The 18,505-nt window shown below is 49.4% G+C and overlaps 1 protein-coding gene across 1 annotated transcript; it reads left to right on the top strand.

Moving 5' to 3' along the window:
* Window positions 1-337: 337 nt before the first annotated feature.
* Window positions 338-18,020, top strand: CSUI_002631 (ubiquitin carboxyl-terminal hydrolase). Its single transcript, XM_068062831.1, has 8 exons — window positions 338-444; window positions 1,382-1,467; window positions 2,094-3,674; window positions 4,904-5,026; window positions 5,953-6,070; window positions 6,936-7,062; window positions 7,840-9,067; window positions 9,657-18,020. Exons 2-8 carry the CDS (start codon window positions 1,386-1,388, stop codon window positions 16,715-16,717), a joined length of 10,320 nt encoding a protein of 3,439 aa, XP_067925199.1. The 5' UTR covers window positions 338-444; window positions 1,382-1,385; the 3' UTR covers window positions 16,718-18,020.
* Window positions 18,021-18,505: the final 485 nt, after the last annotated feature.

Genomic DNA, 18,505 nt, shown 5'->3' with positions numbered 1-18,505 from the left:
TTGATAGAAGTTACCGGCGTGCTTTTCTTCCTTCTTCGTCTAGCTCTGAATACGCTCATAGTAGTGTGGAGACCCTGTGCGTTTTATGTACAGACACATGTCCCAATGAAATGAAGGATGGTATCCATTCGTCTCTTCTCTCCTTACATTCATACGTATATGTATGTATGTGAGAGAGAAATACCAACGTGAGGCTGAGCCTCTATAGAAGTAATGCGGATGATGTCTTTGTGTACGAAACGTGAGTTGTACTGCATCTGTATGTATTTTTCCTGTGAGCGGCCTCTTACCTCTTCTTTTGATCCTCTCCCTTCTTTTGTGTTTCTTTTCCGCAGAACGTCTCGGACCTCCTTCAAGACGTCGCCTGAAGAGAGAACAACAAGAAGAGAAGAAAGCTCCTCCTTTTTCGACCTCAGTTAGCTGGGAGATTGCTACAGTGATCAAGTAAATCAATGGATAACCGAAGTCATATCCCATCGATCTCCACGTCGCCTGCAAGCTTCCATGCCAACAACTCAATTAGAGGACATGCAGCAGATTCACTTGTGCCATCTTCAATGAGACACCAGTCACATAGTCGTCTATGGAGTGTGTGGTCTGGTTATTTCATGCGAATCCTCTCACTGTTCTTTGTTTACCACTTATGAGCGTCCTGAGGGTAGAGGAATTCCTATTCGATAGGTGTAGAGGAATTCTTATTCGATCTTACCTGTCATGTAGCTAACTGCCCGAGGTACATAATGTGTAGTGTACAGTGTTTGTCTGTGTGGCTGTCTCTCGGGGGTTTCTACCAAGAAAAGAGAAAGAAAGGGAGGGAGATATAGGGGAGGAGAGAGAAGCTACTCCTCTTTCTCCTACTTTAGGACGTCTGCGGCTTTCCTTGGCTCATGGGTTTCACGTCCTCGCGCAATGAGATTGTGCACGCAAAACACACAGCCTTCAGCAAAGGCTGACGTTTCTTCTCTCTGTATTATGCGTTTTTTCGCGGTTGGTATTTGTTCTTGTCTTGGGAAACGTCTCCTACTATAAGCCGAGGAACCGAGCAAGAGATCTCGCACGTAGTGGGCACCTGTGTACTTCATTCCTTTCATTAACGAGCTGCGTGTCGTAATGCGTTGGTTTGAAGCGGCGGTCGATGCATCGTGGTGTGAGCGCCCTCCAAGCGGCAGGAACTTTGTCATCCTCAATCGTCTGCAAGCGAAAGTCGGAGAAGATCTTCAGAATGAAAAATAGCAATCCAGGATCGTGTTTGTCTTTGCCTACTTTCCGTGTTCCTTTATCACGGCCCAATCCCCCTTACCATCCACAACAGCGGTGTGTCTCCGGTCGCACACCTTTTCATGGGCCGTGTGTCTCCGATCGCTGTGGTGTATGTACACAGTCACATGTGGAGAGTTCCAGAGACAGTCAAGTTTCTCAAGCCTGACGCTCTCTATCGAGCGTGTTGTCGAATCATGCCTCATTTCGGTAAGCTTTCCTGAGCCAGATGTAGAGACTTAGGTCCCTCCTTCACCTCCATAGGGGCATCTAGTCGAGGATGCGTTGCTCTCACTTCTTCATTCTTTGATCTCAGAGAAGCAGAGCAATTTTGTCCTCACTCTCTGTGTCCTCGAATCATAAGAAAGGAGTTACATGAAAATATATGTATAGACATGACGTCAGAGTATGACAGTCAGTGTTAACACGTATGTCTACTGTGTTTCGAGGTGTAATCAGACGTCCTACTTCACTTACCTCTCTAGATATCTGTTTGGATGCGTTCATCTTAAATCTCCGGCAGAGTAATATTATCGGTGGAGAGAGTAAGAAGGCGATCGTTGTACCTTCTCTCTCGCTGTGTCTTCTATGAAACAAAGGAAAGCCAGTCAAATATCTTCCTGCGTCTTTCTCTTTTCTTGTAAAGTGGTCCATACGACCCGAGATAAGCTAAGAAAAAAAGTGGACGACCTTCATCTCTCGGTTTACTTCTTCTGTATGGCTGACTGCCTGAAATGAAAGAAAGACGCAATCTTACCATGTAGAAAGGCGGGCGATCTTTGTGTTTTTCTTTCTTCTCGGGGGATGTGGTCCTCTTCTTTCTGTTCACTTTTCAGATCCTCATGAAATGCAAGACAGCGATGAATTCCTGCGTCTCCTCTTCGACTTTCTAGACGCAGAATTACGAGCCGCCGTTCTTCAAATGCCTTTACGTGAAGCTCTTCTTGTGCAAAAACAACCTACGAAATGGGAGTCGGATGGAATCGCTTCTTCCTCTTCGTCTTCGGCTTGTTCTCAAGAATCCACGCAGCAACAGCCTCACCCCCAATCATCTAACGGCTGTTCTTCTCTGAGCTCCCCTGTCTCCTCTTGCTCGGGAACGTCGGAGGTGTCTGCTGTTTCGAAGACAGGGGGGGAGGGAGGGGAAGGTGAAGACTCTAAGAAGAGTGAGACAGAAGTAGATGAGCGAAGAAAGGTTCTTGATGTGGTTGATGAGAACATCAAAGGCCAAGCTGGAATGAAGATAAGGGGCAAGACAGAAAAAGACGAGACCGTAGAAATTAATGATAGAGAAGCAGATGGACATAGTGTTTCTTTGAGGTCTGCTTGCAGGACACCAACAGGAGAGGAGAATGATATGAAGAAGAAGAACAACAAGAAGAAGATAGATGAGAGTCTGAAGATAGTAGGAGATGCCGGTGGTGATACAAGGGTTACGACTCATCCTTCTTCTCTTACTCTAGACAGAAAGTCAGATATTTGTAGAGATCTCTCTCAGACAGCTCTTTCTTCCTGTTTTTCAACGCCTTCATCTATTACCGCTGATTCTCTGAAAGAGGGCTTCTTCTCTTCGTCTATTGAGAAAGATGGACATGTGTCGTTACTCGTCAAATCTCAAGATCATCGCTCCTTAGAGAAGAGCGGAGACCATAATGATTTACAGCATGCAGATGGTTCCATCAAGTCTTCTTCTGTGATCTCAGTGAACGCGATGGAAGAGAAGGTGATACATAACATCGATGCGAGTTCAGCCGTCCAGGGGAAGAACAACCTAGCTATAGCAAGTAAAGATAAGACGGCTTTAGAAGGGATCAGTTTAGGAGAAGGGTATAACGATCAGAGTAGTAAGTGTTCTACTGCTGCTGTTACTAGGTTGATGACGGAGAGTGTCAGGAGTGAGATGGTTGATGGAAGCAGTCTTTGTATGTCGGGAAAGAACATAGCGGATGAGGTGAAAGAGAGAAACATGTCTTGTAAAAGAGATCAAGAAAGAAGAGAGGAAGGTTTGACGGGTAAGGGTTGTGAAAAGGGAACCAAGGGAGGAGCAGGAGAAGAAAGAGGAGTGGTAGTAGTCGATCTTTCTTCAGCCATAGTAGGGATGAAAGGCCGCCCCTGTCTCCTTGAGGATGAGAGAGCGAGGAGTGATAAGGGTAAAAGATCTCTCCATGAGGGGGAGGGGGGAGAGAAGGAGACTACGACGACAGTAAGAAGAACGACTGAAGAGAACAACTCGGGAAGTGGGAGAGACAGCTTCAAAACCAAAGTGAGACAAGGAGAGGCGGCTCGTGGGGAAGGAGAAATGGATGGGGTAGTTCAAGAAAGAACAGAAACAACAGCAAGGCAAGATGAGAACGGGGGAGGCAATAGGAAGACTTACGTTGATTCTCTTCAGACTCTTTTCTCTCTTGTCTTCGAAGGTAGGGTTGCTTGCCATCACCGTCCTTATAGTAGACTAAAGCATGAAGGGCCATCGTCTGGTTTTGGAGAGCAAGCAAACTTCGACAGCCAGCCCTGACGTTCTGTCTTAAATGAGAATGATTTAAGACATCTCCTGTCATCTAAAGAGGTGAAGAAAAGAATTCATTACTACCGATGATTGAAGTAGACATGTATGTGGGAGTCTGTGATATGACGTGCTTCTTAAATAGAGATACATCACAGACTATCATATAGACTTTACGGGGGTGGTTCGTTCTTTTCTTTATCTTCTCATATGATAGGAGAATGTTTCAAGAGAGAACACGACATTAGGCAGAACTCTTGATTTCTCTCTCTATGTGTTTTCACACACGTGCCAGCGAGCAATGAATGAATGCGTGGTGGTGGTGGTGGTGTATGTATGTGTGGATGAACATACATGTCCGCATGCATGTCTTCTTTTCACGTGTATCCACTACTATGGTTAGATCTCTATATGAAGTTGTAGACGCTTTCTTTCGTGTTAAGTTTTTCCGCGCAAAGTACAGGTTCTTGCCTACCGTACTATCCTACATACATATCCACTCTTGATTCTCAGAGAGCTTGATAGAACGAAGATCAAGTTTGGGGGTACACGTGAACTTCCTTCGCACGAAAAGCCCTCTTGAGTAGGCCGTGGTCATCCGTCATTTCCTTCTTTCTCGGCTGACTGCTTCAATCTCCTTGAGTTGCCAACCGCCTGACAGGTTTGCTGGCTCTCAAGACAGATAAGTGATAGATAGATAGATAAGCGATATAGTGATAGATAGATCGAGTATGTTCACACGTCTGCATCAGTGGTTTGATGTCTTTCGGGGTTTCCTTCTACCATGTCTGTCGCCGTGGACGAAACAAAGGGAGAGGCCAGACACTTTGGATAGAGAGCGCCTCTGAGCGTCTACACTGATAAGAAGCTTGCCTAAGTAGTACGTAGTGCCGATGACAACACGTCTACACTTTTTTCCTTGGACGTTTTCAAGACCCGACACGCGGAGATGCACAACCATAAGAGCATTTACCTACACTCCCTGCATGTATACCTATTTGTGTATAAATCTATGTGTCTCCATGTATACATATATATACATATCTATACATAGCTACGTGTAGATAGTTTTAGTGCTGCGCGTGCGTTAGCATTTGGAGACTCTAAGCAGAGTGTTTGTTCTGTGTGGAAATGCTTGTAAAGGAGGAGAGGTTGATGAGGTGAGATGCGGAGGCTGCGGTCGACGTACTGCGACGATCGTTCCTTTCAAGTCTCTCGCTATTGCTATGACACGCGAGGCACAAGAGCAGGCTTGTTTCTATGCAGGTGAGTCAAGCAGCTGAGCAAGAGAATAGTCTAGGCTATCACCAGTAGTTTCCTTAGTGGAAGAACAAGGGCATGTTGACATGTGTAGCTATGTGTATACCTACAAGTCCTCCCGTCTCTTCTTACCATAGTGTCTCCGTGTGTCTCTATAAGACATATCCTGTGCGGGGTAGTTCGGTAGGACCAAGTAGATAGAACGAAATAGTGATAGGGAATCGGTTTCTTGATATGCTCTTGTGTATGTCTTCTCCATGTTGATTAAGCCTTTATAAACACAGGTAAGGAAAGAGAGAGGGAGGGAAAGAGAGATATCCGTTGTATGCCGGGGTGATGACATACGCTCTCCCTTTTCTAGTATCTCTCTGTTACAAAGAGAAGATTTCATTCAGGTAGACGTCTCTGTTGTTGCATATTCTTATCATTCTTCTATAGACCTATCTCTTCTTTGCCGGAGTGGCGCAAACCGAAAGGAGCTAGTAGCATTAGAAGCATCATTTCTTTGCGAAGTGTAGAGAATCGTCGCGCATGCCTCGGGTTGTTCCTGTAGTCACCCTGAGAATTTGGACTCTTGATTGAACCTGACTGTTTCCTCCGGCATTTCTTTGTACCGTTACTTGGTTCTGAAGCGTATGTACACTCTAGGAAGCACCAGCATAAAGACATAGGAGCGGCTATATCCGTAGTTACTGGAGCACGTGTATCCAGTGTCTTGGGTGGTAAATCGAGTAAGGCGGCTGTCTTGCGGGCCCTTGTGTATTTCACCCGCATGAGAACATCGCGACATGTTCGCCACTCTCGAGATCGGTAGGTAGAGATAAGCGAAAGGGCAGATACAGATACATAAGATAGATGCTCATCTACTATCGGGGAGATAGTAGACAGATAGAGGGGCATATCTCCATGTGCGAATGCGTGCGTGGTGACAGGCTGGAGAGCGAAGCCTTCCACATTTTTCTCGGAGTTAGTATCTGTAGATCTCGTTGAATGTCTCGATCGTCATTTTGCGGATGACGTCGATTCTCTCAAGCTCTCTTCTGGAGAAGGGTATGATTTCCACGTAGCGAATCGGTGTGAACTCTTCTTCTACTGAAGAATACACGTGCTGCTCGGTTTATTGCGTCAGGTTCTACCAGTCTTTTATGACCATACTCTTCTATGATCACACATGCTGTGTGAGCTAGACTGGGATCGAGGAGCAGGACTTATGTAATGAAGAGGCATGCCTTCAGAGAGACGAAGGCGACCTCGGGGGATGCTGTGATGACTGGAGCTGAGGATGTATATAGAGATGTATGTATGTGTGTGTATGTAGAGATGTATAGACAGGTAGTTATAGAGATACAGGTTTGCACGTCTGTACGGGTTGTGTACTTGAGATCTTTGTCTTGTTGGTTATATGTACGGTGATGCACTTCTCTCTCTCTTTAGATCTCTGTATCGTATTCGCGGCGGTCATCTCTAAATTCTTACCTATAACCTGTCTATTTCCTATCTATCTACCCTGTCTGTGTATCTTCTGTCTATCTTTTTTCCTGTCTAGCTTCAATCTCTTCATCTGTCTCTGTTATCTAGACAGATAGAGATGTCGTCAGGTTTCTAAGCTTACTCGTCAGTTGCACTACAGAGACAGAGATTTCTTGTAGCTGCCGAAGATTCATCATCTGCATGCGCTACATTTTATATCAGCATCTCTCCAAGCAACTGTGTGTGCATGTGGTGTATGCAGTCAATAGCTGTCCGTACCTCTTCAGTACTTTCACTCTGTGTTTCTTTCTGCTGTTATAGGAGCAACACGAGCCACTGCTAATTCCTTGCTTTCTTTTCTCGTCCTTTTCGTGTCCCTGTCTTCTGCTTGTATACGCCGACTTTCCTTTCTCTCGCTATCTCTTTCTCTCTCAAATCAACCCAGGTACTACTGCTGTAGATGCGGAAAGAAGCAGGACGCGGTGAAGCGATGCTGTCTGGTTAAAGAGCAGCTGCCCTTCGTTCTCTGTCTCACGTTAAAGCGATTTGTGCGGGGACAATCGACGTACAAAGTATGGAAGCCTCTGTTTCATCTTCTTCTACTGCATGCACATGTATAGTAGATCGGCGACACTTTAGCTTCGCAAGTCACGAGCTGCAGTAGTCTTCTAGAGAATAGAACACGTTGGGCGCCCTAGTGTAGACTGGATCAAAGAGAAGAAAGACTATCCGGAGGGAAGATGTGATAGGTATCGTTGTCGCAGCTTCTTATCCAGGCACTCGCTCCTCTCATCATGAATAGATCATGTATGCATGCTATGAAGCATTTTCACGATCAAGAAACAACTTTCTCGTCTCCACTTCACACGACTGACTGGCTGTGGTATTGTAACAATTGTCGTAGTAATCGTAGTGGTAGCAGCTTATATCATATATGAAAGGGCTTAGAGAACGCGTAGTCTGCGGAAAAGACAGGGCTCTCTTCTCTTCTGTCGTTCTCGTCTGTGTTGATGTCTATACAAACTATAGGATTCGCTTACTTGGAAAAACCTCTAACGATCCTCACGCCTCTAGTTTCGCCGTGGTTTTCTTTCTCTTCTTCTTTCGCTCTCTCCTGACGAATCACAAGCCTCTCTTTCGTCCCTCTTCTGTCTCACTTTTATTATGCATGCATGCATGCATCTCTAGCGAGATGTTTTTAACTCGAATGAACGCGTCAGTGTGTTGTTTGGTATTCACTCTCGAGGTGTGTATGGCAGTCCTCTCCTTCTTTTACGTGGTCATGAGTTGTGCTCTACTTATCTCATTTAGATAGAGTCTTTTCCTTGTGTTTCTTTTCTTTCATACAGATATGGAATCCTGTTAGATTCAGTGAAGTTCTAGATCTCTCTCGTTATGTTATGAAGTCGGGTGATAATCTTCCTTGTACATCACTCCCCGGCTCAGCAGAGAGATCTACCCCTGCAACTTCGTCACAGGAAAGCTCTCGAACCTCCAATGCTGAAGAGAAAAACCTTCCTAATAAGAGTGCGCCGAGTGTCGCGATGGATGATGTAAAAGAAGAAGAAGTGATAGTCTCGAAGACGAAAGAAGAAAGAGGAAATGCAATACAAGACAAAGAAGAGGACAGTGAAAGTACGAGTCTTGCAAACAACTGTATGTCATCATCCTCCTCCGTCTCTTCATTCAGTTCTTCTTCCTTATCGTCGTTATCTTCCTCGTCTCGTGGGTCTAGTTCTTTCTCTTCACAGAGGACAAGCCCGCCTTCTTCTTCTTCTTCTCAGATAGGCCCATCTGGGGCGTCACCCTCATCGCGTTTTTCCGGTTGTTCTTCTACAGGTGGTAACGGAGAATCTTGTCGTCATAGAGAGTTGACCTCGTCATTCCATAGTAACCTCTCATCGCCCTCTCCATCCTCTTCCTCTTCTTCTCCATGTTATCAGTACTGTTTAGTCGCCTTGATCGAGCATGAAGGACATGCTATAGATCAGGGTCATTATATCTGTTATGTCAAGCACTTGAAGACAGGTCGATGGTTCAAGGCTGACGATAAAGTTGTCACGTATGTCGATTTCGAAACACAGGTCCTTACAGCTGCTCCTTATATGCTTTTCTATGAACGTATCTATACACCTGACGAGACGGACCAGCCAAGTATGCGAGGAGGCTCGCAAGATGCCTATCATCATTCTCATAGGAATGCAGAGTCCTCTGCTTCTTCTCAATCACCTCACGAGGCTGGTATAGTAATAGAGCAACGTCGAGAAGAGACAGCAAAGAAGAACAACGCTGAAGAGGAGGAAGAAGAAGAACGGCGGTTGTACAGTAGTGACAACAGTCAGGGAAGAGAGCAAGCTCTACGTGGGCATGTGGAAGGTGTAGGAGAAGAAAGGCAAGGAATCGGGAAGGAAGATGCCGAAAAGAAAGAAACTCATGACGAGATGCAAAAAGATCAAGTCGAGAAGGATGTGAAAGGATGGTGGAGGAGAGAAAGAGCTTCACGGCAATGGGATTGGTCTTCATGGAGTGAACAAGTCAAAAGAATTCCTTCTCTCGCAGCCACAGACCTCACTGCTGGTAAACATAAAGATAGACCCCTCTCTTTGGGTTTGTCCATGCATGAATGAAGATGTATGCATGTACTTGTGCCTGTGCATATGCATGAATGCACGTATGTAACAGTGTGTGTGTATGATGATGTATGTATGACGATGTATAGGCAGGAGGTGTGCAAAGGGAATACCCAGGTCTTTTTGCAAACCACGTTCTCTCCTTCTACTACGAGTCCGGCTACGGAGCATCTGTTCTTTCTGTCCACTCAGGGGGTGGATAGGGAGGCTGAATCACGCCTTCATTGAGAATGAATACAAGAGACTAAGCATTTTTCCTCTCTTACACACCAACTCTCTCCTTGGAGACTTTTTCTTATTTGTACGTACAATGTCTGGAGGCCATAGAGCAGGGGAAGAGATCTCTTTTCTATACAGTGAATATAATAAGAATACTACATACAGGGAAGATGTCGTTGGGAATTCATTGGAGGTTTGGTTTTTCCTTCCCCTCACGATCCTTTTTAAGCATTCTTTCTGTCGCCGTCATTCTATGTTGAATTCTCCATTCATTTTCTCTTCTGTTTCTTCTTTTCCGTAAACATGCATGCGTACAGCTGAGGATAAAGGCATTGGCGGAGATACATCGAGCGCGGATTGCTCGTCCATGAGTACTCGCCGAGGTTCTCCTGCTGTATCAGTGAAAGGAGGCGGCGGAGGAGGAGATAGCGATGGGGGAACAGTCACGACAGCGGCGTCTTCCTGTTCGTTGTTGTCTTCTACTATGATACCGACCGCGGGGCGTCACAGCAGTAAGAGACTTAGCACAGGAGGAGGCGGAGCAGGAGGTCGACGATCTCGAAAGCCTTCGAGTTCATCTTCTCTTTCGCGTGTTGATGCCGTCGTTGCTGAGCCGCAAGATCTCGAGGCAGGTTCATTGGCTGGAGATAAAGCTGTCATTCCTTCTGTTGATCCATCGAAAATGAAGTCGTCGTCGCGTTCAAATGAAAAGACCTCTTCACCTCCTTTCTGCGATGAAGAAGAGATTGTTGATGTCTCTACGACGAACTCCCTCGCGGCTACTACAACGACTACGCAAAAGACACTTGGCTACATATCAAATCAGCATGGCTTCTATGCAGCTTCTTCTTCTTCTCTTCCTCTTCGTCGTAATCGATCCAAGATTCAAGGAGTCATCAACCACCCTGCGTCCTCTTCTTCTTCTTCATCTTTGTCTCCATCTTCCTATCATCCTTGTTCTATTTCTTCTTCGCCAGTTCCCTCGAGTGTTCAGAGCTCACAAGGTCGAGCAGGAGATGAGTTTTCGCCTTCCTTGGCGTCATCTCACTCCTCTAACAGCCGATCGGTGAAAGAAGAAGGCGATAAGATCTGTCGAGTTGAGAGAAAGAAAGGTCGAGAAGCAGGTGGTGCCCATGAGCCGTATGCCCATGGCGATGTTGCCGTGGGGAGAGGAGACACAGAGGAAGAAAGAGAAGAGGAAGCCGGTAGGTTATCTGCCACTTCTTCAAATCTTTCCAGAAAGAGCAGTGAGGCTCATTCTTCTGTGGTCTGTGATAATCCTGCTTTGTTTGTCTCTTCTCAGAACAGTACCGTGGTGTTAAAGCCTTCCTCCACCCCGAGAAGGGAAACTGCCGTATCACCCCTCCCTTTTCCGGCTTCCTTCTCCAACAAAAAGAGGAACGGAGGAAGTGTAGTCGTAGTAGCAAATGCCTCCCCCACCCCCGCACCCCAGCAGTCACCTCCTATCATCGTCGATCCTCTCCGTCCATCTGTTCCTTCTCCTTGTCTCCACCCTCCTTCAATGAGACAACCGCAAGAGACGAAGAAGGACTGCTCGAAGACAGGCCCGATGCAGAATTTCAGTACACATCCGACGGCTCCTTGTTGTCTCGATCTTCCTCAACCGTCATTACACACAAGCGAACTGAGCTGCCTGTCTCAACAAGATCACAAGGAAACTACCGGAGTCCATCTCCAGATTCGATCCCCTCATTCTCCTCAACGTCACTCTCATCATCCACACAGTCTTCAGCCCCCGCTAGAAGAGGAAGAAAGCCAGGGAGGTTCTCATCAGTACCAGCGAGACGAAGCGAGACAACACCCGGCGTTGGGGGAGGAAAAGAGGAAGGACAGCGAGAAGGAGAGAACAAGAAGAAACGCGAAAAACAAGTTGAAGGACGCGACCAAGTCTCATTGCCTACCTCATCCCCAGAACGTCGAGAGAGTCAGAACATCAATGAAAAGTGTTTTGAAAGAAGAGTTCTTCCCTCGCGTCAATGTAAAAAGCTCAGGGGTGTTGTCCCCTCCTCCTCCTCCGCCTCGCCTTCATGCTCATCATCTGCAGGGGCACCCGTCGTCACCACGTCTCGATCAGCGACCTCTCCTCATCAACAGTGTAAAAGAGAATGCAGCTGGACAGGTATCTTGTCTGCCTCCCCATCTAGCCACGACGGAGGCGATACTTCCCTCTCAAGAGACGACACTCAGCAGAAAGGCTGTTCAAATAGAGACAAGAGAACAACGAGGAGAACAAGGAAATCAGCAAAAAAGCAACTCCCTTCTCCCATCATCGACCAGTTTGTCGATAACGGAAGAGGAGGAGACAACACATGCATGTATGCAAGGGGACACCTTCAAAACCGAAGGAGTTCTCAGGAACATGGCCAGAGACAAGGATGCAATGAATCAAGAAAAAGAAGGACGACAGCAAGGGGAGCAGCACGAAGGTGATGGTATCAAGGAGAAGCACCAGCAGCAGGCATGGCTGTTAAATACAGGGCCTTTGACGAGTAGTAGTAGTAGTAGCACGGGGGGTAATTGTTTCACGTCTACGACATTCTCAGGCCGTCATCCTGAGGAGAACCGAAAGAACCAGCAATCCCTATCTCTCGGAAATGGCGGTCAAGCAGAGAAAGAAACCACCGAGGAACAGCAGAGAGAAGATCTTAAGAAAGCATGGGCTTTACAGCAAGGTATCATCCGGTTAGAGGGGAGGGAGATGACGTCATCTGTCCTTCTTTTGAATAAGGAAAGAAAGGAAGAGAGTGATGTGATGGTGTCGGAATGCAAGAAAGGAGAGAATACAGGGGGTTCCTCCCAAGCCTCTTCCCCTTCATCATCTCTTTCTCATATTTTTTCGTCGCCTTCATCCCCTACTAGCCAAGCCTATCGGCTTATGCAAGAAGCAGAACGTGTATCTGAATTTTTGGAACGTCTAGATGAAGCCAAAGGGGAGTATTGTAGTTTGTTTTCGAATCGTCCTCTTAGGATAGCTCCTCCTTATTATTCGAATCAACATCCCGGAGGTTTCTTCTCCGTTCAAGAGACAACATCATCGCCGTCTTCTTCACAATCAATGACGAATAGCAGAGCGTCTTCTTCTTCAACGCCCACTGCTTGGAATAGTGGTTCTCCTGGGTCTCCTGGAGAGAACCGAACTGACGATGAGGCAAATGCTGGGCAGAGGCGATCTTCTGGAGGCATGATGCATAGTCATAACAATGGTAACACCGCAGAGCAGCCGTCCCGCCGGAGAGATCTTCCACATGGCTTAGCAGCATCAGGAGTTTCTCAGGAATCTTTAGAGAGATGGTTGAATGACGCAATGCTACGTGAACAACAGCGCTCGAGCTTCGGTTTCAATCACAATAGTCATGCTCTCTGCACAGGTGTATCCGCTGAGAATCGGATGACAAGGGCACTCATAGACAATGAGACAACACTAGGGGGGAGGAGAAAAGAGGTTCTTTGGTCTTCCTCGTCACACGTTCAAGACGAGAGTACCGGAGCTCGAGGTGGCGCTATAATGACTTCCGCAAGTCACGAACAGAACGTGGAAGAACAGAAGAACGTGGCATTGAGATACGAAGATACCGCTTCTACAGGTCAGGAAAAGGCGATTGAAGAAGGGAAAGGAAAAGACACTCCTCCAGTTGTTAGCGGTGGTGGAAGAGAGAATGAACATGCGGAGACGCGACAGCGCTGCGTAGAAGAGACATGTAGAAGCATGAAGGATCAGATGATGGTAACAGGGGAGGAAAGGATGAGGGTTACGATGAAGGGGAATGACCCTTATACGGGACAGAAATGCAATGGAATGATAGAGGGAATGAAGACGGCAAGGGATGATTTCCTAGGGGGAGATGAAACAAAGAAAAACTTGACACCAGAGGAAATACGTGAGGCAAAGCTAGCTGAACGTAGACAGCGTGCAAGAATCCTCCAACAGCAGAGACGAAGGAAACGCAAAGAAAAAGCAGCTGCTGCAGCCGCGGCAGCAGCAGCAGCTGCTGCTGCGCGCGCTCCCTCTGCGGCAAGTGGGCCGGAACATGCCGCTGGACCAGGGAAAAGTTATAGTCATGGAACTGGTGAGATGTCTCCTTCTCCGTTCACTCAGTTTTATCCTGAATCAAGTCATTTGAGTCCGTCGTTAGCTTACGGTTATCCAGGGGAGCAGGTCCATCGTCATCATACAGGATCTTCGGGTACATGTGTATTACCAACGACCACGCCAGAGAGAACGCATATGCCTTCTTTGACCGGGCCCGGCGCTTTCAGATCGCAACAGGAGTGTGTTGATGGTATCGAGGAGACTTCTCACTGTGAAGGGAAACGGCGAGGAGGAGGAGGACTCCAAACTTCCTTCTGGCAATCCCCACAAATGAAAACAGCTTCCCTTGCCAGTCAAAATCCTTGTCCATCGTCAACGCACACACCAAGTAACCATGGCGAATCTGCGTCTTCGTCTTCTTCTTCAGCTCGCTTGTTCTCCTACCCAGCATCAGGCCAAGGTGGAGAAGGAACAGGCCAAGGTCACACGCAGCAGCAGCAGCAGCAAACTGGAGGTGGAAGTGGGTGCAACAGTATGAGTTCTTCGGTGCATGGAGGACTCTCAAGTCAAGTAGGCAACGGGGGTAGCGGTAGCGCGGTAACAGATTCTCAAAATTCTTTCTCGTATTCGTCTAGTCCTCCTTCCTTCTCACCCTCCTCGCACATGTATTCTCATGCCCCCGTCTCATCACCGGTGTTTGGCTTTTCATCTGGAGAAGGGCATTGCGGAACAGCTGCTGGCCAAGGCGGCGGACAAAGCATGCCTTTCAGTACTATCAGTCGTACTTCCGCATCAGCAGAATCTTTCAGTTCTCTGGCATCGTCACCATTCCCATCTCATAGCTCCTGTACGAATGAAACACCACAGTTTCTTCCTCAGTATACTTCTCACTACACGGGAATGAATCATCCTCTTAGTCGACCTCTGGATAAGGTGTCCCCAGCGGGAGGGACATCTAGTCAAGCGTTCCCGGCGTCGCCTCCCTGGGCGTTCTCCTCTTCTGCAGTCCCACCAGACCGTCCTTCTGAAAGCCCTTGGATGTCTTTCCATAGTCAGCACGTACATGGAGGGCCGTCTGAAGGTACCATGCCAGTTGGTAGTTGTTCTTCTCCTCCTTCAGGAGAGAGTAGTCGTACAGACCAAGGGTCTGCCCAAAGTCACTGTCTGTCCTGGACGTTTCCTTCAGATTCTTTTTCACCTGCTGCTGATGCTGTAAGAAGAAGGGCTGCGGCTGCTGCTGTCGATAGTCCAGATGAGCACGTGAGCGAAGTGAAAGATCTCCGTTGTTTCACGGGTTTTCAAGACTCTGCTCAGTGCCGACAGGGAACCTCAGAAGCACGAGTTCCGGGAGATAAGACGCCCCGCGTGCAACAAGGGCATCAGGCCACAGATGGCTGTAGTTCTCCCCACAGCGCAGATGTAACAAAGCCAACCGGGGCGCTGGATAGGAGAAAAGACCAGGAGTATATCAAGAAAGGCCCCTCAGTGTCGGTGTGCCATACCGCAGAGGGTCGAATCCATGGAGGGTCACCTACACACTTCACGGGTGCATCAGGAGATCATACAAAGACGGCGATGATGATGACGCCACCAGATAAGGGCGCGAGTGCGCACGCTCACACGAGAGGGTATGGGAATTCTCACGATCATCGGCTGCCTGTGTGTGATTCAAGAATGGACTGCGGAGTGGGACAGGCACCGTCTCGACCGAATGTGCAGGGCTTGTCTGGGTCTGGGAATACGACGTCAAGCTGGGTATCGGGAAAACAGCTAGGGAGTAAGGAGGGGTTTACGTGCATTAGTTCGGAAAGGGTCCTGGGTTCAGCAGCATGGCCTCCTTCATCTATGCCTGAGGAAAGCTCCATCCAGCAATACAGGGGGAAGCCTCTTCATGGAAGACAGTCGTCATGTCCCTCTACTGGTTCACGAGATTCAACGCTGGGTTCGCCGGAAGTTTCTGACGCTAGGTCGTTCTCTTCAGTAAGCGCTGCAGTAGGAGTTGAGGATCAATCCTGTTCCACCTTTGATGAGCCGACTTCTAGTACGCCTTCACCTCGGAATTCGGTTGAATGCTTTTCCGATAATGCGAGAAGCACAGGGGGCCAAGCAAGATTTCCCCTCGAACCAGAGATCTCTGGGGCGCCACGTTACCCTGATAGGTCTCCCGCGCCGGACCTCGGGCACACAGATGTTTCTTTATCGAATCATCGGCCGGAAGCCTCTCCGCACCGTATTATCGGTCACTCTTCAGACGCTCTAGGAGGGAGGAATTCAGCGCACTCGGGTGTTCCGTCGTCTTCCCCGGCAGCTTGGCATGGCACGGGGGCTGTAAGCTCGGGGGATCTACACGATTCCTGTCACGGCATAGTCTCCCTTCAGACTTCAGTCGGGTCTGGTCAATCTGATGCGCAGATGAATGGTCCGCTAGGGCAGTCATCTTCGAAAGAGAGGCAGGGTGATTGTTCACGTGCGCAAGGCCGCTTGCCAGCTCCATCGGCACGCGCAAACACAGGGCCGCAGATGGGACTCGAAGCTCCTGATGCCGCGGCGAGTCTGGAACCAGGGAGGAATCGGCCAGAGAAGGCCCGAAGCTTTCCTTCACTTTCGTGTGGCGAACGCCTAAGCGTGAACTCCAGCCCTTCCAGTGCGCACGCTGCAGGCCAGTGCAGCTTCACCAATCCGGAGGCGACCTCGCAGGGGCAGCAGCGAGCTGATTGGACGTTAACAAGCTCAGCTCCTGCCAGCACTCGAGGGGAATTCCGCGGTAAACAGGGTCTGCACAAGACAGGTGGTGAGGAAACGCAAAATGAGGTCAAGATGAGTCCCTTGCCCCCGGCTGAAAATGAACGGGCCCGTTCTTTGGGGGGGGACTCCAGGCGTGGATCAGGGGTAGTAGCCTACTGTCAAGCACCGCGGATATTCAGCACACCTGCACTGCACTCAGCGGGTGTTCCGCACAGAGAGAACAAGCGTGCACAGTCCCTGCCGGATGTAGTCTCACCAGTAGAGCCCCACAGCACAGAACGGATGGACAGTGGCTGGCGCCAGCAGGACGTCTTGCATTCGGGCGCGCAAACGGGGTCTCAGCAAGCGACACAGCAGCACCAGCAGCAGGCACAACGTCCTGACTACCAGGCAGGGCAACCACAAGCGTATACACTGCCTCAGGTTCGCATTCAAGCCCCGACGCACGTAGATACTAATGTTTCCTGTTCAACAGCCAGAGGCAGCCTCTCAGCGCCGGACGCGACGCGGAAGAGTAGCGCTGCTGTACAGCCTTATAACGCGAATCCTCCTACTTCAGCTGATTCACCGCGCCCGGCGTGAAGCACGAAACAGCATCTCTATCAGCAGAATGTAGAACGTCCGTTGTATGGTGGGGCGCCAGACTCTCAAGAGGACCACAGTTCTCTTCTTCAGGCTGGGGCTGAGTCCAGTATTAGTGTCCCAGCGCGGGCGCCGGCCAGGTATCCTGAGTGGCATGATCACGGTAGTGGCGAAGCATCATATCGGGCCACTACGCCGGCGCCAGAGGCCTGTAGCCACCGGCCGGAGACCCTATCAGCAGCAGCTGAGCCAGTGGTCAACGATGGCCGGCTTAGCGACGCAAACCGCGAAACGGGGGGCTCATTGTTGTCACGGGGGGAGGCCCTGAGGGGGAATGTGCCTGTGTTCTCGGGTGGCTGTGCGCGGCACCCGCCAGCAGGGGACCAGAGTGCTGGTTGGAGCGATGACTCGGGACCGAAAGCTTTCGCGGGGGCGGAGGTGCGAGGGCGGGGCAGTTCTGATTCATCCGCCGACAGGCGGTACCACACACCCACGCCATCTCAAGGTCTTGGGAGGGTTGGGCAATACGGCCCTAGTGAACCGAATGCGAGTCCCGTTCCGGCGGGTGTGTCAGGGCTGTCTGGGGAACACCTGACTTCGGCGTCTGGGCCTCCGTCCAGAGGACCAACTTCTTATGGGCACTCTCACGAGCCACCAGGGATGCCAGCGGGGTTACAACATGAAATGGTGTCGCGCCAAGGGGCAGGGGACAGTCCTATCGGAGTTTCGGTCCCAGGTGCGAAATCATGCGTGCGGCAGAGTCGCTGTACGATGACCGGTTTCGGCGGCTCGGCCAGGGCGCAGGCGTATTTCTCCCCATGTTAGCCTTCGGTCGCTTTTCTCAATTATCACGCCCGGGCACGCACGTCTCGCCAGTGTTCACTAACATGTGGATGTGCGTCCGCGTATCCGCTTGTCCGATCCTGAATACGCGCGTTTGGTTTGGCACAGACCGGAAATCATAGGAAAGTCTGAAAGCTTTCTTTTCGCTGCCGTTCCGTCTAAGGGATGCCTGCACTATGGCGTGGTGCAGAGTACGCATCGCTCCGGGGCCACAGCGCTCCTCGACCGTCGAAACAAGCGCGGCGTTATCGCGTGGGATCGACGCCTGCCACACGCATCTCCCATTGCACTTCGAGTAGAACTGCGGAAACGCTACCTGATCCACGTGCATCACAAGAGGAATCGACTTTTGTGTAGGCGCACGGGGTAGTTTCCGGCCGCAGAAGTGTCCGACGGGAAGTGCGCTTCTTTCGAATGCCTTCTCGCGCGGGCTGGTAGAAACAGGTGAAGCCATCAACTGCAGTCTACACACGTTACAGTTCAAAAACATGAGGTACCTCTCCGGAGCAACTTCCGATCTCTGCAGTGCAGGGTCACGGTGGTACTGCTGTCGCGATGTCTATGGTGAAGGGCAACTGGGTGACTGCTAGCTTTCCCCTCGTCATTCAGAACGGCAAAAAGATGTCTAGGCGGCTGTCGCGACGAGTACTCTAACTACCGAACAACACTACGTGTGTGTGGTCCAGAGCTTGGCCGATCACGAAGCAAGCGCTCCTCGTTCGTATGAACAGATCTGGGGAGAACCACCGAACCGCATCCCAACTATGCTGAGTTCACTTCGCTACTGGCTCCCGGCCACATTAGTAACGTCTGGACCGCGCAGTTCACTGATGTGCACCGAACTACCCTTACTCGCGAAGCTGAGCACTCCAGGACAACTTCGCTCTCCATGAGAGAGTATTCTTCTGTGTACACATCACGTTTGGAGGCCCCACGGTCGCCGTG

The sequence above is a fragment of the Cystoisospora suis genome, assembly GCF_002600585.1.
Source record: "Cystoisospora suis strain Wien I chromosome Unknown contig_1087, whole genome shotgun sequence".
Lineage (NCBI taxonomy): Eukaryota > Apicomplexa > Conoidasida > Eucoccidiorida > Sarcocystidae > Cystoisospora > Cystoisospora suis.
The sequence above is the reverse complement of the archived record's forward strand: the minus strand, read 5'-3'. Positions and strand labels throughout refer to the sequence as shown.